The sequence below is a fragment of the Serinus canaria genome, chromosome 24 (assembly GCF_022539315.1).
Source record: "Serinus canaria isolate serCan28SL12 chromosome 24, serCan2020, whole genome shotgun sequence".
Lineage (NCBI taxonomy): Eukaryota > Metazoa > Chordata > Aves > Passeriformes > Fringillidae > Serinus > Serinus canaria.
In genome coordinates this window covers 5,589,629-5,608,577 of record NC_066337.1, presented here as the reverse complement: position 1 = coordinate 5,608,577, position 18,949 = coordinate 5,589,629, and the positions used below count along the sequence as shown (strand labels likewise).

At 63.0% G+C, this 18,949-nt stretch overlaps 2 protein-coding genes across 3 annotated transcripts; one reads left to right on the top strand and one right to left on the bottom strand.

The window, feature by feature from the left end:
* The first annotated feature begins 7,984 nt into the window (after positions 1–7,984).
* Positions 7,985–11,575, top strand: RNF26 (ring finger protein 26). The gene has a single exon (XM_030233597.2). It carries the CDS (start codon positions 8,065–8,067, stop codon positions 9,418–9,420), a length of 1,356 nt encoding a protein of 451 aa, XP_030089457.1. The 5' UTR covers positions 7,985–8,064; the 3' UTR covers positions 9,421–11,575.
* Positions 11,576–15,515: 3,940 nt separating this feature from the next.
* On the bottom strand, positions 15,516–18,010 carry C1QTNF5 (C1q and TNF related 5). Of its 2 annotated transcripts, none has more exons than XM_030230206.2 (3): positions 17,871–18,010; positions 16,825–17,053; positions 15,516–16,304 (listed from the first exon to the last, which is right to left on the bottom strand). In XM_030230206.2, the coding sequence occupies exons 2-3, from the start codon at positions 17,036–17,038 to the stop codon at positions 15,787–15,789; spliced, it is 732 nt and encodes a 243-aa protein (XP_030086066.2). In that variant the 5' UTR covers positions 17,039–17,053; positions 17,871–18,010; the 3' UTR covers positions 15,516–15,786. The 2 variants fall into 2 exon arrangements, with proteins under 2 accessions (XP_030086066.2, XP_050839475.1); XM_050983518.1 differs by having other exon boundaries at positions 17,839–18,006.
* Positions 18,011–18,949: the final 939 nt, after the last annotated feature.

Here is an 18,949-nt window from a genome sequence, read left to right as displayed (position 1 = left end):
TCACCTTTAAACACACGCCAAACAAGGGCAGGCTCAAAACAGGGAGGCAAAACACTGTTTGTCATTGTCTGGGCTCCAAAGGACGCCTGGGGGCAGTTTGGGCTGGGGGGCGGAGCAGACTCCTGTCCAGGAGGGTCACCAGGGTCTGCAGGGTTCGCACCCCAGCCCCTGCTGAGCCTCGGTGTCCCCCAGCCCCGCTGGGAGCCCCGTCCTGTCCCCGAGGCGGGGCCCCAGGGCATCCCAGCGATCCGCGGCCCGAGCCCCCGCGCAGCTGTTGCTGAATGGGGCGGCTGTGGAGAAGCTGTTCCCTGCGGTGGCCGGGGCAGCAGCCTGGCCAGGGGCCGGCCCGGGGGCGGGGGTGCTCGCCGAGCTGCACAAGGCTCCCATTATCCAGGGGTAATCACCCAGCCCGGCCCCTCCGGCAGCCCGGGGCAGAGCCGGGAGGAGCACAACAAACCCCGCCAGGTGCTGCGAGTTGCCCGCAGCCAGCCACGCAGCACACTCGGCCCCAGCGCCCCTGCCCTGTCACAGCCTGGCTCCGTGCCTCAGTTTCTCCGGGTCAATTAGAGCCAGGGGGGCTGTTGGAGGACAAAGGTTTTCTTCACCTTCAAAGCCGTTTCGCTTCCCCATTCACAGGACAGCCGAAACTCACTGATTGAGATTCATCACACATGGGGACAGACCCAGGGCTGTGACAGTGCCCTCCTCCCGCTCTCAGCCCAGAGGCTCTGAACTTTTACACATCCTTTTCTCTCCTCCACTTGCTTTCCCTGCAGCATTCCCGTCCCCTGGCAGCAGGGGCTGCATCCCTCGGACCCGCCCTGAGCCGCTCCAGGGCTGGGCTGCAGGTTCCCCCGAGGCACAACATTCCTCCTGGGAATGCCCAGGCACCTCTCCCACCGCCAGTTCCCTGTGCTGGCCCCCAGCCCCGGCTGGTGCCATGCAGGGGCCCTTCCCATGCCCTCCTCCTCCTCCTCCTCCTCCTCCTCCTCTGCATGGCTGACCAGCACCCCCCCACAAGACTTTCCCAGCCAAACACACTCAGTGATTCATCGGAAATGATTAAGTTTTTTCCCCAGGAGATCAGTTGCTTAAAATGGCAATGCTGGGCAGCGATAAGGCTGAGAGCCCTCGAGCTGCTGCTGGTCAGGGGAGGCCTCCTCCCTTTGCTGGGAAGAACAAGTGCAAGGGAGCTGTGCCATCATCCACGGGATGCTCAGGAGCTGCTGTCCGGCCTCACAGCCTCAGTTTTGGGATGCTCTCACACCTCATGGCAGGAGCTCCCTGTCTGTGGGGTGGAAATCCGCCCTGAGTGGGTACCCCAGGCTCAGGGACTCCCTGACAATATTCTCACTCTTCCCTCCCTCCAAAGGGCAGGATGCAGCACCGGAGGAGCCTCAGGCTCTGCTCTCCTTGGAGCAGGAAAAGGGATTTTCCACTTGGCACAAAACACCCCTCAAATGCCACCCCTCAAATGCCACCCTGAGAAGGAAGGAGGCCCACAGGAAAGCATCCACCAAAGTCAAACAAACAAAGTGGGAGATCTCGGCTGACACGCCCCTGGTGCATTTTGTTCTGGGGCTAACTTTTATTCTGTGTTAAAAATAAAGCAGAACGTTGCTAAGAAAACCTCTGCAGAAAATTCCCAGCAGTTGGAAAGGGCACTGCCACTCCCTGGGGAAAGCAGGCTGGGGAGCATGCCACTCTCAGGCAGCCCCCTGCTCTCACTGCACGGCTCTGCCTCCAGCTGGTCGGGCTGCAGCCTGCTTAACTTTGAAGAAAACTCCTGCTTTTCTCCCCCAACAAATGCATAATTTTGGGGAAGAGGGGCAGGACTGGAAATCAAGGCATGAACAGATGGCATGAAATCACCCTGCCACGCTGTGTGTGGCACCCGGCGGGCTCGGGGACTCTGCGTGGGGAGCGTGGCAGGCTGGCCACCTTCATCTTCCCTCCCTGCTGCCTGATCTCACGCCTCCTTGTTTATCTGCTCGCTTAATGGATTTGGCTGCAGTCCCCACTCACAGTGATGCACACACACGGTGGATGAGGCTCCTGTGTCGCAGTCCCACGCACACAGCTGGGGTGGGAAAGCCAGGGAGCAGAGTTCTGGCCCCACCTGAGGCACAGAGCAGCTCCCACAGCTCCCACTCCCTGGCACTGGAGGGATTTTGGTGCCTGGGCCCTCGCAGCTCCCAGCACTCTCCTCCTCCATCCCTCCTGCCACCTCTCAGATGAGGCTGTGCCTGGGCAGGCAGTTCTGCCCCTGGCAGAGGTGAGGCTTTGCCAGTCCCTGGCACAGCTGCTGGAAATCTGGGATCCACAGGAACCTGCCCAGGGCAGGGCTGATTTCCCGGCCTTATCTGAGCATCGCAGGTTGCAGGAATGATCTGGAAGTGTGCAATTGCATTTGCCTCCCTCCTCTGGCTCCTGCTGGGCCTGGCTCTCTGCAGCCAGAGGGGACTGATGGCCAGCACAGAGCCAGGCCTGGGGCTGTGCATCCCAGCACACACCGCAGCCCCTTCCACATTTTCCTGCCCTCCCAGACAGATCCCTGCTGATCTGGGGACCTTGGGATGCTGCCAGAGGGAGCTGGCCCAGCGTGGGCTGTGCCTGTCCTGACGTGCAGCTCGTGTGTCCCAGGTGGGACGGAGGCCCTGTGCCTTCCCCAAGCCCTGCAGCCAAGCCCAGAGAAGCTGGGGTGGGCTCTGGGGGGTGCTTGGGGTGCTCTGTGCCAGCTGCCCCCAGTGAACCCTCCCCAGTGCCCCTGGGCTGGGGGCTGGCCTGGCTCCCTGCAGGTCTCCAGGGTGGATGGAGGGCAGCTGTGCAGAGTGGAAGCCTCTGGCTGTGTCCAGCCAAGCCTGCACCTCTTCACACAACACTGTCAGGGCCACCAGGGGCCCCTCTCTCCGGGGATGGGATGGGAGGCAGGCCAGCACCGAGCATTCCCACACCGCCCAGGAGCTCCGGCTGCTCCCCTGCCCCTGCTCCCCTCACCCTCGGGGCACCTTCTGCCAGTCCCTGCTGCATTTTTGGTGGCTCTGGGGCTTACACAGGGCTTTGCACTCTGGGCTGAGTACAGAAACCCTCCTGGGCTGACCAGCCTTTGGTTTTCTGCTCCCTGGGTGCCATGCAGTCACTTTGGGGCACCCCTGTCCCACCTCTGTTCACCTCTAGGAGCCCTCTTCGAGTTCTGCGTCCTCCAGCTGAGGAAAACGCCTCCTTCCAGCCCCCTTCCTCGGCTTGGCTCCCAGCGGCTCCTTTGTGTCTCCTCTCTCCTTCCTCTCTTGTGCAGGGCCTTTCTGAGAGGATTATTAACCATGGCTACGGGGCCTTTGTTCAGGAGGGGCCAGAGCGGGAGCCTGGAGGAGCCGGGAGGGTGGAGAGAGGAAGGACAGGAGCGGAAGAGGGGAAGGAAGGTGGGGGGGGGAAGGAAGGTGACATCTGGATGTCTGTCACAAAGGAGAACGATTTTTGGAGCAGCTGTGCGGGGGTGGCCGGGGCTTGGCGGATGCAGGGCAGTGGCAAAGCCCCAAAAAGGAGCTGAGCTGGCAAGGGTCACCCAGTCCAGTGCAGAGAGCTCAGCATCCTGCCCTGGTGATGGTGCTGCTGACAGAGGACACAAGCAGCACCCCGGGGCTCCAGGACTGGTTTTGGGGACTGGTTTGTGGCTCACAGGGGTGGCAGGGAAGGCTGTGGAGCTTCCCTTGCTCCCTGCCTCGGGAGCTGCGTGCGGGGTGGATGGACAAGGACAGCTGGAGCACGCCTGGGAGAACCTTATCCAGCTGAGAGCCACTGCCAAGGCATGGGGAGAAGGAGCCCTCTGCCCAGGGCTCTCCCTGGACATCCTGGGGGTGCAGGAGCCCCAAGGCCCGGAGCAGGTGCAGCCCTGGGACAGGGTGTGACAGCCACGTCCTGCCCTAGGCTGGTCACGTCCGTGTCCCAGGCTGCTCTCCCAGCCCAGGAGCACTGTGGGCATGGAGCAAGGGGCAGGATTTGGGGATGGGCTCTGATGGAGCAGCCGGGGAAAGCCAGGAGCTATTTATAAACCGTCCTTTTCCTTGGGAGCATTTCCGAGTGCATCTCCCCCAGCGCACCCGGCCGGAAAATGGCCCCATTGTGCTGGCGCCAGCCGGGACGGGGCTGGGCACTCACCCTCACAATGGGGCAGAGGATGGGTCCAGGGCTGGGCACTCACCCTCACAATGGGGCAGAGGATGGGTCCAGGGCTGGGCACTCACCCACACAGTGGGGCAGAGGATGGGTCCAGGGCTGGGCACTCACCCACACAATGGGGCAGAGGATGGGTCCAGGGCTGGGCACTCACCCTCACAATGGGGCAGAGGATGGGTCCAGGGCTGTGGGGTCTGGCTGTGGCTGCCCAGGGGACAGTGAGGGGTCCTGGCCATGCTCATCCAGCATTGCCAACGCCACGGCTGCCCAGAGGAGCGGGCAGGAGGAGCAGCCCTGCCCTGTGCTCCCTGTCACCCGGCTTTTCCGGCTCCCTGCTGCCAAGGAAGGGAGGAGAAGCCGGGATGGGGACTCAGCATCACTCTCTGGGCTTGCCTGCAGGGATCTCTTCCTCCTGGCTGAGTCTGCAGGGCTCCTCCGGGTGGGCTCATTAGGATCATCTGCAAGAAAACCTCATGAGAGATTAGCCCCGGGCTAAAGGCCCAGCTTTGGGGGAGCCCCTCTTGCAGGGGATCCCTTTGGAGGCCTTTTGGAAGGTTCCCTGTGGAGAGGGGTGGGGGTAACTGGGGGCTGACTGGGACAAGGCAGCAAGCAGGGCACAGTCCCACCAGGGCCCTGGGGAACAGTGGGGCTGGGCTGGCCAAAGAGGAATTTCTTCTTGCAGGATTTTCCCATGGAAGAGGACTTGCCTTTCCCAGGGCTGTCTGGCCAGGCTCCAGGAGGAGATAGATATCCCAGCTCCCGTCGTGGGGAGACACAGAGCCCTCCAGAAACACGGCGAGCAGCCCTCGTGCTCCTGCTCTGGCACAGGGCTGCAGGGTGAGCAAAGGCAGGGAAGGCTGTGGCTGCTGGGGACAGGGCTGGGCTCCCTGCAGCTCCAGATCCTTCCTGAGGGCTCTCCCCAGCAGCCTCGGGGTGTTCCCTGCCCGCGGGGTTCGTGCCGTGGGAGATCCTTCAGCTGCCCCTCCAAGGCCAGAGGAAGAGTGAGCCGCAGCATCCTGGAGCGAAGCCCGAGAGGGGCCGGGGGATTTTCCGGAGCGGATGCAGCGAAATGAGCCATTGTTCCTGCCTGGGCTGCGAGCACGGGGCTGCAGGAGCCCGCCCCGGGCTGTGAGTGCTGGGCAGGGCTGGCCTGGGGGGACCCGAGGTGAGGCAGGGCCTAGCAGGACCGTGCTGCCTGCCCCAGCCTCTCGGGGCTGCCACACGCCCTGCATCTGCAGGGGAGGGCACCCTGGGCATGGTCCCCACTGCTCAGACAGCTGGGAGCACACTGGGAGTGCTGGGAGCACACTGGGAGCACACTGGGAGTGCTGGGAGCACTGGAGTGATGCCAGCAGGACCCACACTCCAGAAATTCCCCCGGGATGTGCCCAAGGATAAGGGGAGGCAGGGAGAGATGCTGGGGCTGGGGAATCCCCGCAGGCACGCTGCGCTCCAGAGCATCCCTCAAGCCCTGGCACACACAGCCCTGGAGTTGTTCCCTGTCTCCCTCTGCTTCCAGATCAGTCCAGAAGGGCTGGGGCTGAGGCAGCCCTGGAGCTGGCGTCCCCTGGCTGCTGTTTTTCTGGAATGCGGGGTGAGCTCAGCGATGGAGCCGTGATGCAGCAGCCCCGGGGCCGGGCTCGGTGCCAGCTCCGCCCGTGTTGCACAGCAGCCCCCGGGCAGGGCAGGGCTGCAGGAGCCACACTCGTGCCAGGCTCTGAGCAATCAGGGTGGGCGCTGGGGGCCCCGATGGCAGCAGAGCTCCGTGCCCAGTGAGGATGAGGAGGGGAGGGAGCTCACAAGGGGGGTGCACCCCGCGTGCTGCCAGCAGCTCCACGGGCACGGCTGGGAGCGCATCCCAGACCTCCAGCGAGTGCACCAACAGCCGAGGACTGTCCTTGACAGGAGGGGTCCCAACCCCAGCTTGGCTGCCAGGCACCTCGGTGGGGAGCTCTGTGTCCCCGCAGAGCCCCGGGAAGGGATTCCATCCAAAGCCCCACTCTGCTCCAGCTGAATCACTGTCCCAGCCCCTGTGCCCCTCTCCTGCAGGTCTGGACGCCCTGGGGCTGAACATCCTACCGGAATGAGAACGGGCAGAGCTCCCCTGCATCCCACGGAGCACGGAGAAGCCCTGCTCTGGAGCCACGACCCCTGAACGCTGCAGCCGCTGCCCCCCCAGCACGGTGGTGGGGGCCCACCAGGGTGCCCCGGGCACGGCAGGGCACGGGCGGGCACCGGGAGCGGAGAGGGCGAGGCAGGTGCACAGCCAGAGGCAGGGAATGAGTGGAGCACGCCCAGCCCTTGGCTCAGCTCTCTTTTCCCTTCTCCTGTTTGGGAGAGCTATGAGAAATCCAAACATTACCATAAATGCTGAAAGCATCCTGACTCCGTCACTGGCGCGCGCTCCCTGGGGATGCAGGCACCGCTGCCTCGGAGCCACAGCGACAGCGCTGGGGCCAGACAGCACGACAGAGCCCAGGCATGGACAGACAGACACGGATGTGCCCCCCCAGCCCCTGCCCTGCTCAGGGAGCCACCTGCAGGAAGGTGACCCCAGCTCCCTCGGGGCTGCTGCCTCGCTGCCCAGGGCGTGGTGCTTCCCTCCTTAGCCCCACGCTGGCCGGAGCCTCCTGGGCTGCACGTGGCTTTCCCGTGGGTCATCAGGCACTGCACTCACCCTCTCCTTCCTTAAAAAGCCTTGGGCTTCAGGTCTGGCTTTTCCTGAACTTGTCATCACTTCAGGGCAGCAGGGCTGGACCATCCCCTGGGGCACAGCAGAGCCAAGGCTTTGACAGCCCCACGCCCTGGCTGGGGTCCAGCAGGGAGGGCAGGACCTGCTCCAGGGCTGTAACCTTGGTCTGAGCCGTGGCCGTGGCTTTATGCTCAAACCTCCTGCAGGAAACTGCTTGGCCGGGTGACCCTGGGCTGACTCTGTCCCACACAGCCCCAGGGGATCCTGCTGGCAAGTGCAGACCTTCCCTGTGCCAGGGCTCAGGTTGGCACAAACCCCTCTCATGCATGGCCACTGTGGGCGGTGCGTTCCCCCTGTGCTGTTTGGAACCAGGGGGAGAGGGCTGGTTTCAAGCCCTGCCCATCCTGTGCACTGTGCCTGCTCTGTCCTGGCTCCTGAACCCCATCCCATCACTCCATCCCTTGTGCAAGCTCCCTCTTCAGCTCTCCTGGAGCTCCTTTAGGCACTGGAAGGGTCTCCAAGGTCTCCTCCTCCTTCTCTTCTCCAAGCTGGACACCCCAGCTCTCCCAGCCTGTCTCCAGAGCAGAGCTGCTGCATCCCCTGAGCATCCCTGCACACCCCTCTGGGACTGGTGGGACAAGGGGGAATGGCTTCCCACTAACAGGGGGCAGGGTTACACGGGATATTGGGAAGAAATTCTTCCCTTTGAGCATGGGGAGGCTCTGGCACAGGTTGCCCAGGGAAGCTGTGGCTGCCCCATCCCTGGGAGGGTCCAAGACCAGGTTGGACTGGGCTTGGATCAATCCAGGATATTGGAAAGCGCCCCTGCGCCATCAGCTTTTCCTCTTTATATAGTGATCGGGCAGATCCACTTCCACAAAGAGATCAGGAATTGCATGGACAGTCTTCGTTCTGCAGTTAAAACACTGCAAAAGCCGATCTGGCGCGCGGAGAAGCGAACGGTCCGGGTTAACGAGTGCTGCTGGCCCTTTAAATTATCGTAGTGGGCGTGGCCTCTGCTGGAAGCCACGCCCCTGACGCGCCCCTGCCGCATCCTGCGAACCGACCAATGAGCGGCGAGTCCGGGCGGAGCCCCCGCCGCTGATTGGCCGCGCCCCGCACGGCGGCCGGTGCCAAGATGGCTGCGCCCATGGCGGAGGGGCCCCGCGGCTGAGCTGCCGTACAGTCCCGCGGGGACCATGGACGTGCTGTTCGCTCTGCTCCGCGGGCTGCGCCTGCTGCTCGACCTGCTCCTGCTGGTGCTCGACCTCAACTTCTTCCTGGTGTCCTCGCTGGTGTCCGCGCTGCTGTGGCTGCTGGCCGCGGCCTCCAGCCTGCCCGCGGCCGCGGCCGCCGCGGCGGTGGCGTGCTGGGATGCGCTGGTGCTGGTGCGCGGCTGCTGCGGGGCCATGGAGGGCATGCGGGCGGCCGGGCACCTGCTGTCACACCTGGCGTCGCACCTGGCGCTGCGGGGCCGGGAGCTGGCGCAGCGCGGGCTGGGCGCCGTGCTGGGCTGCGGGCAGGCGCTGGGCCGGCAGCTGTGCGAGGCGCTGGCCATCGGCACCAGCCTGCTGATGTACCTGGTCAACAGCCTGGTGAACGTGTGTCTCATCGGCACGCAGAACCTCTTCACGCTGCTCGCCGCCCTCTGGGACTCGCTGGCCGGGCCCGTCGTTAGGGTGGCCGAGCTGCTGGCCGCCTTCCTGGCGCACGTGTCCAGCGGCGCCATCGCCGTGTCCATCCTGCTGTGGTCGCCCTGCCAGATGGCCTTCGAGCTGCTCTGCTCGGCCACCGAGCTCTTCATCAGCGTCTTCTTCGTCAACGTCTACGGCCTGGGCTTGCTCCTGCTCATCGTGGTGGTCAGCGCCTTCGCCTTCAACCCCGGGCTGCTGTGGACGCTGACGGGATACCTGCTGGGCTACTTGCACACGCTGCCCTCCCTGCGCCGCCTGCAGAGGGACGTCTGGCGGCTCTACCAGGTGGCCGTGCTGAGCCTGGGAGTGGCCGTGACCTCCCAGCCCTGGCGCAGGCTGGTGGACTGGATCCAGCAGGTGACCAACTGGAGCCAGGGAGGCAGGATGGTGAACCAGGGCAGCGACCAGCGACGCGCCGTGGGTGCCCCCAGAGCCCCGGCCGCTGACAGGGTGACCCTGGGCCAGCTGCTGGCTGAGCTGGAGGAACAGCTGGATGCAGAGCAGGGGCCGCAGCCACGACCTGCTCTGAGCCGTGCTGGGGCAGGGCAGCGTCCCCAGACATCCAGGGAGGAGCCGGGCACGTCCTGGTGGAAAGCCCCGAGGAAGCAGCGGCTGAACGCCGCAGCTGGGAACGCTGAGGGAGCCCCTGACAACGACCCCTGGGTGCTGCTGAAAGAGCAAGAGGAGCGTAAGAAATGTGTCATCTGCCAGGACCAGACCAAGACAGTCCTGCTGCTGCCCTGCAGGCACCTGTGCCTGTGCCAGGAGTGCACAGAGGTGCTCCTGCAGCAGGACATCTACCAGCGCAACTGCCCCCTGTGCCGCCAGGTGATCCTGCAGACCCTCAACGTGTACCTGTGAGCCCACGGGGGGGCTTGGGCTGTTTTCCCAGGAGGTCAAGGGCACCCCTGTCTGCACTTCCCAGGGCTGCCTTGAGCAGCTTCCAAAGAACTGTGGATGGTGCTGGAAGGGCAGGACGCTGTGGGTGTCTGCTGGTCACATTTGCTGCCTAACTAGGTTGTAGCTCTTGCTAGCAAGCACAATACTGATCTCTGCAGCGGGCTGGAAGAGTTACCTGGTTTTTTGTTGACAACTTTTGCTGTTTCAGGGCCTTGAGCCTGCAGCCTGAGATCCAAAGCAGAGTGCAGAAAAATGCTCTTGTTCCTCCTAGCCAAAGCTGTTGGACGGTGACAGGCTGTGCCCTCCTGGCAATCACAGGGGCTGGTGCAAGGCAAGGGAGGTTTTTTTCCCAAGGTCTCACAAGAAAATTACCTGGCAGGCTGCATCCAGGCCTGGAGGAACTCCATGGGAAAAGGGATGAGTGCCCTGTTTGCAAGGCCCAGGGAGAGCCAGGAGTACACTCGAGTTTTTTAGTGTTTGCTGAACCTGGCTCTCAGCTGGAGAACAGGCTCTTTGGGGCACTTCAAAACCCCAGGGCTTTGCTTTTTGAGGGATCTCTCTTGCCAGGACAGCGTGGAGCTGAGATGGACTCGGGCTCCCTGCAGAGCTCAGTGCTGCTGCTGCTTCCACGCATCACCTATGCAAGACAAGCAAGCACACGTCAGGTTACCTGCACGGGGAGGCTGCAGGGATCACTCCCACTCCTTCTGCAGGGCTGGTGGTGCTGCCTGGGGAACTGAGGAGTGGCCCCCCAGGCAGTGCTCCCAGCCCTGGCAACAGCAGCAGCCCAGATTTGAGCCAAGGCTGGAGAATCCTCTCCAAAACCCACACATTTGCAGGCTAAGAGTGCCATGGAGCAGGGAGGGTCACTCCAGAGCTTGCTGGCTCCTTCCCAGGCTAGGCAGGCTAGAGAGAGGAACTCTTTGGGAGGAGAGGGAGCATCCCAGAACTCCTGGGAGCTCACAGACATTCCAGCTCCAGGCACAGTTTCTGCACATCCGTGCTGTGGATCTGCAGTTGTGTGCATGGAGCAGTACCAGGACCACGGATACCTTGGGTTAGGGCAGGGCTGTACCTTTGTTTTGTCTTGTTGTCTGTCACCAATGTAGCTTCTTCCATTCAGAAGTGTCCCCTGGAGTCCAAGGACTGCATCCCATCCTGGCTGGGGCAGGCCTGAGATGGCTCACCCCAGCTTGGGCAACCAGCACCATTCCAAGAAATTGCTGGGCTGCAGGAGGGCCTTGCATTAAAAAGCTTTTCCTTTCCCAGCTGCTTGCCTGAGGTCAGCCACACGCCATAGCCAATTTTGGCTGGAGCCAGACCGGAGAGAGTCTTGACTCTGGACTGCAAGCCAAGAGCCTGAGGGCAGCTGGCATGCTTCTCCTTCTATTTTCCTTCTTGATTAGCAATTTAAGCCAAAACAGAGGCAGCAGAGAGGCCAGGCTGTGCTGGGAGATGCCTCTGAGCTGTAAAGCTGAGCTCTAGCAAGGAACTATCTTCTTGCTGAGTGGCTTTGCTCAGAAAGGCACTGCCAGGGCTGGTTGCTCCCACATTTCCTGGGAGCTGGAAGGATTCCTGGCCAGGCCAGGCTCCTGAGCTCTAATGGGTGTTAGAAGGGCTCTCAGCTGCTTCCACTCCACTCCAAAGAGATTCAAAGCTCCCCATTGCTCAAACTCTTGTCCCTGTGCCTCCTCACACACCTCCTTTGTTCAGCTGGCTCTCTCCAGCCACCAACACTTGGGAGCAGCCAAACCCTCCCCAGAGGAGTGTGAACCCAGGCTCTGGCTTGTCCCAGGCACTTGCAGGGGAGTCAGGGACCTGCAGCTGGAGTCACTCAGGAGTGGGATTGTGGCCCTGCTCCTGGCCACAGGCAGCAGCATTCCCTTGGGACCAGCTCATGGGGTGCAATGTTCCCTACATGAGTTACAGGCTGGGGGGGAAAGGACACCTCCCCAAAAGTGCAGTTTGTTCCCTTAACCCCTTTTTTTATTATTATTGTTATAGCAGTCACGCTTGTTTGTTTAGGGCCTGTTTGCTGTTTATAAGAGAAGGCTTTGCCTTAAGTTTAACTCTTTGCACTATGGACTAGATACTGAGCAGATTAAAATCTCCTTTACCAAAAGCTGGGCTCTGCCTCATTCTTGGGAAGGGTTTTTTGGGTGTGTTTGTGTCTCCTTTATCCACTCCTGGGCTCCATGGAAAGCCCATCACTCCCCACAAAAGGTCAATGTCACCTGCAGGCTCGGGGGTGTTTGCCCCCAGAAAAGCAGTGCTGTGGGATATCCTGGAGCCAGGGAAAATCCAGCACCCAGGAGATGAATTCACACCCAAACCCACCCTGGGTGGGCTTCTCAGAGCTGGCAGCCCCCAGCTCCTGCTCTGCCAACCCACAGCAAGGGGAGATGGTTGTGAATACGCCTCACCAGGGGACAGGGAAGAGGGGCTGGGGTCTCCCAGCATGTTCCAGGCTGGCAGGAAGGTCCTGGGACATGTCCATTCCTGTTCCTGCACGTATCTGATGCCTCAGACTGTCCCTGGATGGAGGCAGCAGTTGCATTTGCTGCACAAGGAGCTGCTCCCTGGCTCGGATCTGAGCTCCTGGCAGGTTGCTTTGTGCTTTTAAGCACTCTCTGCTTCCCCAGCATCCTCCTAAATTGTTTGGGAAAATGGCTCAGGACGCTGATGGGCAGAGACTCCAGCAGTCCTGGCTTGCCCTGCCCTGGCAGGGCCATGCCAGCAGAATGGCTCATTTCAATCAGGATGGAAACCAAGAGAGGGGAGATGGGAGCTGCTGGGAGGCCAGAAAGAGGCAGATATCTGCTCAGGCACAGGGAGGAGGGCAGTGCTGGCAGATGCCTGATAACTGGGCAAACTGAGGCACTTCTCGTGCTCCTAGGGTGTGACCCGAGGCGGGCTGGGCACCTGGGGAGGCTGCAGAGGGGACAGGAGGGTGGGATCAGCAGGGGAATGTCTGCCCTGCCCAGGCAGGCTCTCCCAGCCTGTCAGGGGATGGGGAGGGTGCTCGGCCACCTCAGGCCAGTGCAGCCCAGCTTTCCCAGAGAGGACAGGATGTGCAGGACACAGCCCTCCCCCGGGAGCCATCCTGCACACACTTGGCTCAATCTCTGCTCGAGCAGCCAGCAATTGAAGGAGGAAAATGCAAACCACCTCTGTGCTAATGGACAAGCTCCGTGAGCTCTGCCTGCCCTGCCACTTCGGGTTTTGGTGCAGGGCTGCACAGCCTGGGCCACTCCAGGACAGAAGATTTGGAGTCCTCGGGGTATTCCCTGCTCCTGAACGTGCTTGGGAGGCTCCCACACGAGCCAAGCAGGCTGCTCTCAGCTCATCAAAGCGCCCAGACCCTTCCCCAAGGAGGGAGGAGCGTGATGCTGCCGGGTGACCCCAGTTCAGGAGCACGGGGGTGGTCGGCTCTGGCAGCCCGCTGAAAGCAGGAGCCCCCAGGCGCTGGGAAAAATCCCATTGTCAGCCCAGCTGCAGCTGCCCCTCCCTAAGGAGCGGCTCGGCACAGCCTGGGGACAAGAGGCACGGTCCGCCTGCCAGTAGGGAGCGGGCGGGACAGCCGGGAGCGCAGATGCGGCACAGCAGGAGCGGGGAGCGATACCCGGCCGGCAGGGAGGGAGCAGGTGAGGAGCAGCAGCAGAACCACGGGGGGCCTTTGGGCTGCTGCCGGCACCAGCCTGGGCTCTCATTAGTGAGCCAGCACAGCCTCATCAGCTCCCCGGACACAGCAGCGACCCCGGTGCCTCGCAGGGGACACGGAGGGGCTGAGGCTGGCGAGGACACCAAGGGCACCCAGCCCAGAGCAGCGTGCTTGGCTCTGGGGACAGCAGGGGTCCGGATGTCTCGGTGAGGGGACACTCTCCTGCTCCTCTGAGCAGCCCGTGGCAGGGTTTGATCAGCACCTCTCACCCCTGCTCGTAGGGATGGGCCTGAGTTTGGAGGAGCTGGTCTTTCATCCTCCTGGACACCTCTCCAGGACATGGGATTCTCCCAAGGACATCCCTGAAGGAGCCGGTGTCTGCTCTCCTGAGCCTTTTTTTTGGTCCTTTTCTTGCCCAGCCCACCCCGCCTTGAGCAAGGATTGTCCCCTCCCCTGCCATCCCCAGGTTAAAGGTCTCCTTACCAGCTCAGCAGTCCTGAAGATGTCTGGGAGTGTTCCCTGCACCTCGGCAGTGATGGGGCCTCTGAACCTGGGCCATAACCAAATTTTGGGGGGAGCAGGAACCATCCTGCTGCTGCCAGGAGTCACCAGGCCACCACTGGAGCATTTCCATGCGCTGACACCATGTGCAGCTGTAGGGGCCCAGACATGATCCAGTTGATCTCTTTAATCTCTGGTGCCTGCTGACCCCCTCAGGTGACCTTGGAGCACCAAGGAGATGAGTGCTGCTCTGAAAAGAGGTGCTGACATTTATTTTTGTTTCTAAAAACCCACAAAGCAACCACAAAAACCTCAAAAGAAACAACAAAACAACCCCACTGCTGCCTCTGTAAGCTGCACTCAGCACCTGGGGGCTCATCCTGGCTCTTATATAGGCTCCTCACTTGCCCTGGCTGGGGGATGCTGGCCCCTCCCTAGCCTGGGCTCTGCTGGAGCAGGGTCTCCAATCTCATCTAACTCAGGGAAGCTGGCAGAGCTCAGCAAAAGCACCTGGAGCTTGCTAGGAACTTGTCAAAGTCTCCTGTGGCTCTCCTTCCCTCTTCTTGCCCTATTCCTCATCCTCCCTAAGCAGCAGCAGACCCCCTCAGGTTCTCACAGGGGGTCCCCCTGATCCCAGACAAAGTGTCCACACAGCCAAGAGCATCCCAAAGGAAGCAGAGCCCAGGAAATGCTGTGGCTGCCTGTGCTGAGCCTGCTCCCCCACATCGTGACAGGGACCAGGGAATGCTCCCAGCCCCCACACCCCTCCTCCAGAAAATTCCCTTTCCTCCTCCCAGAACAGCCATCGATCCGCTCTGCGGCGTTGTTTGCCCCCTGAGCAGCTCTGCTTACAGAAAAAGCCATCTCCAACCCAAACAGAGGCTTCTGCTGCAACCCGACCCCGGGGCTGCCCCAAGGGCCTGCGGGGTGGCTGCAGCAGAGCCCCTCTGCCCCCCAAAAGGGGCACGAGGTGTCACCCAGTGCCTCCAAAGGTCCCCACGGGCCGGGGGTGGCCGGGGTAGGCTGCAGTGATGTGCCCATGATCCTCAGTGCTGGAGCAGGGGTGCCCTTGGGGTGGCACTGGCCCTGTAGAGGGGCACACGGTGTCCCCACGGCTGGTGCCAGCTTGCTGCAGCCCCTGGTGAGCAGGGACACGAGGTTTGCTCATCCCGACGGGCACAGCTCTGCTCCTGAGGGTCTGTCCGGCACAGATGGGGGCACTGGGGGATCCGGGGCAGGGGAGGGATGGCTGTCAGGCTGTATTCCGGGATCCTGGGCGGGGGAACGCTGCAAGGTCCCGCTGGCACGGCCAGGAGGAGAGCCGGTCCCAGCTGGCACCCTGCAGCCGGGCAGGGCAGCGTCCCAAGCCCATTAAGGGGTTCGGCCGCTGGCCAAGAGCCCCCTCCCCGGCTGGTCCCCTCAGGGACCTATTTTGGGCAAGGAATGAGGAAGCTCTTCATTCCCCTGCTAAAAATAGCGACCTTTGCCAGCGGCGGGTCACCGCTTTCACACTGGGGCGGGGGGCGGGCGCGGGGGGCTCCTCCAGCCCAGCTCGGGGACCTACGGGCCACCCCCGTGGCTCTGCTCGCCTCGGGCAATCCGCTCCCCCCGGGGTGGTCCTGACAGCACGGGGACCCTCCCATCCGCCGGGACTCGGTCCTGGGGGGGGCCCCGGGGGCGCTCCCGAGCCTCGGGGAGGTGCCGGGGGCGGTCGCAGCGCCGCGCTCATGACTCAAGGACGCCGATGCCACCATCTAGCGGCTCTGGCTGGCTCTGCGGGGACATCCCGACACGGTGGCCCCGGCCCGGAACCCCCGGGCAGGGCTGCGCAGCCCCCTCCGCCCTCGGGGGTCCCGCGGCGCACAGGGGCGCGCAGGCAGGCGGCACACGCGGAGCTGAGCAGCCCTTTATTGAGGGGAGGGATGGGGCAGGACCCGCGGGACGGGCTCCTGGCCACTCTGCCCGGCTTGCCCTGCCCTGGGGGTGCCCGAAATAACAGCGAGCTCTGACCCAGCGCTGCTCCAGGGGTGTTCCACCGCCCCCACGATAGCACAGGGAACGTTTCTGAGCCCCGAGCAGGGCGGGGGTCCCTCTGCCCCGGCTCCCACCGCGCTGGGGGCTGGGAAGGGGCTCCTGCCCGGCCCCACTGGCAGCCGAAGGCGGGCTCAGGCGAACACGGCGGAGTTTTGCCAGTAGGAGTAGACGAGGAAGCCGGTGAAGGTGCTGTCCGTCTTGACGCTGGCGTAGAAGCCGATGTAGTCCCCCACTCCCACCTGCACCCACACCTCGTCCTCGGGCTCCAGACGGACCAGGGTGCCCCCCGAGAGCGAGGTGGGCTTGGGCCAGTTGCCGTAGTACTGGAAGAAGGAGGCGATGGAGTGGCCGTTCTTCATGATGTCGAACTGCAGGCTGGTGCGGTACACGGTGGCGTGCACGGCGAAGTAGTACAGGCCGGGCACCTCGCAGGTGAACTTGCCCGTGGCTGGGTCGTAGTGGCCCTGCTCGTTGATGAGCACCACGTCAAAGAGGATGGGCTGGTCGGCCAGGGGAGGGCTGCGGGACTCGGAGCGCTTGGCGCTGAAGGCGGAGCGAGGAGCCACGGCGCACTCGCCCTGAGCTCCCTTCTCACCGTGCAGCCCGTCCACGCCGGGGCTGCCCACCTCCCCGCGGGGACCGGGCACTCCTGGGGCAGGCAGGAGGGGACACTGTCACCTCTAAGTCACCAACACAGCTCCTCCACCCCTCCTGCCCAGTCCCAATTCCACCAGGGAGTGCCTGTCACAGCAGGGCACTGCGTGGGGAAGCAGCACGAGTGGGGAGGGCTGGGTGTGTAATTTAGCTCAGCATCAACAAATCGTTGGAGAAACCCTCACAGGCTGGGGGAAAGCCCAGCCCAGGAGCCAGGGCAGGGATGATGCAATTCCTGGTGGTCCCTCCTAAAGCAGGGCTGGAAGAGAGGGATGGCATCTGGGATGGGGACAAATGCAGCTTCACCAGTGACAGGGAGCTGCTGCCTTTTACAGAGCACAGGCACCACAGGCAGGGCCAGAGGGGTGGTGGCATGGGAGGGACACTTCTGCAGGATTGATTCTCCATTTGGCAATTTGTGCCAGCATGCAGCACTCACCCCCTGGCATGAGGGTGCTCCCCATGGGCAGGGAATGGCAAATCCCTCTCCCCAGCTGCAATCTCTGCTTTCTTACCAGGAGGGCCCATGTCGCCCTTCTCCCCTGGCATCCCCATGGCTCCATCCCGGCCATCTCGTCCGTCTCTGCCTGGCAAACCCTGCCCCCCGTGCAGGCCAGGGGTCCCTGGGATGCCTGGCTGCCCTGAGCACAGCCCAGGGATCTTGTTGTCTTCGATCTGCAAGGACCTGCTGATGAGCCCGAGGAGGAAGAGGAGGAAGAGCTGCTTCATCTTGTCCTAGAGGGGCTGGAGGGGAACAGAGAAGGATCACAGCTCATGGGACCACAATGAGGAGGGGTGGGAGTGCTTGGCAGGGGGTGCAGGGGATCAGCAGGGGACATTCCCTCCCTTCTTTTCCCTTTACCTTTTGGGCTGCTCCCCTCAGCGAGGCCCCAGTGCTGCCTGCACCTGCCACAACATCCCCACGGCCCGTGTGCCACCACAGCATCCTGCAACCCTGGGACAGCTCAGGACGTGTGTGAGGTGTGGCTGCAGGGCCAGGGGCTGTGCCAGTGGCTTTGTGTGTGTGGCTGCGGGTTCTTCGGGGTGGGCACTGCCCCACCATGCCCAGCTACGGGGGAACGGGCAGGGGGATTTAGGGCTGGCAGCTGGTGAGCTGTGACCGTGCCTGGGGTGGGGTTGTTGCCTCTGAGGGGTGCGTGGTAGGACGGGAGCTCGGGGAACGCGGGGCTGTCGCGGCCCTGCCCTTGGCAGCATCCCGGCTGCCGGCGGCTCGGCTCCACCCCCGGCCGGCTGCAGCATCCCCGGCCGTGCCGGGACCATCCCCCTGCCGGGAGCACCCCCCTGCCCGGGCTGCCCCCAGCCCTTCCAACAGCAGCACAACGAGGGCTGAGCCCCAGGACCAGCGCTGGCCCCCTTCCCGTGGCCTTGACCCAGAAAAGCTGCTCTCTTCCCCCTCCACGATGGCAACAAAGAGGAAAAGGAGGAGAAAAGTGTCTCTCCTCCGCCCAGGCGGTGGAGGCAGGAAGCCAGGGAGTCCCAGCTGTCCCCGGCTGGGTGTCCCCACTCACTGTGATCCCTCGGCTGCTGTCCGGGACCTCACCTCGCTGCTCGCCGCTGCTGTGGAAGGGCTGAGGCTCTTCCTGGCCACTTGGCTCTGACGAAGGCCCTAAGAGAGGCAGCCTCTCCACCCCCCCTCCTCCCCACGTCTCTCCTCCCAAACTCCAAAGGAAATCAAGGGCCTTGGGAGCCAAAAGCTACAAGACAAGGGGAAAAAGAAAAATAATCCCATGCTGTCGGAAGTGCTGTAAGCAGGGGGAAGGGAGAGCACTGCAAACAGCCCGGCCTAAGGAGAGGAGGCACAGGCTGGGAAGAACCTCAGCTGGGCACCCGGGGAGCAGGGTGGAGGGGAGGAAAACAGGGAGAACGGGCAGCAGAGGGAAAGGAAACAAGATAAAGGCTGAAGGGGGGAGAAATCCAGCAAGACAGAGAGAGATGCTATAGCAGAAAGTGGGAGCTCTCAGGGTGTGCGGGTGCCCCGACTGACAGGAGAACTGAGGCCAAGGGGATGGCAGAACACCCAGTGCCTGGCAGTGCCAGCCCTGGGAGCATGCAGGGGAAGCTGCAGGATCCGTCTGGGCAGTCCCAGCACGTTGGGCTGAGCGTGCAGGGCAGGTGGAAGGGCGGGCAGAGCAGTGCTGTGCCTGTGCCAGGAGGCAGGGCTGGCCCTGGGGACTGCAGAGCAGCTTTCGAGGCTCTCCCAGCTTGGCTTTAACTCGTTCCAGCGCCGAGTGCGTCCAAGGGACACAGTCACACGCTGGCCAGAGGGGTGGGCCTGCGGCTGGGGATGTCCCTGTGCCCAGCAGCAGCTGGGACATGCAGGGAGAGAAGGAGCTGGGTGGGCTCTGAGGTGGGTGGGGGTGGCAGGTCCGTGCTGGGTACAGGGGCAGAGCGGTGCTGGCACAAGAGGGTCCTGAGCCCAGTGACCCCAGCCCAGCTGGGGATTTCTCCACATGCTCAGGGCAGTGGGAAACACGATGGCACTGCTGGATCTCTCCTCCCCGTGCCAGAGCCTGCGGTAGAGCTGGGGATGTTGCCAAATGTTCATTCCAGACCTGGATACCCACGGGCAGGCTGGGTGGTGGCAGGGAGCCACCTCTCTCCTCTCTCCCAAGGTGTGAA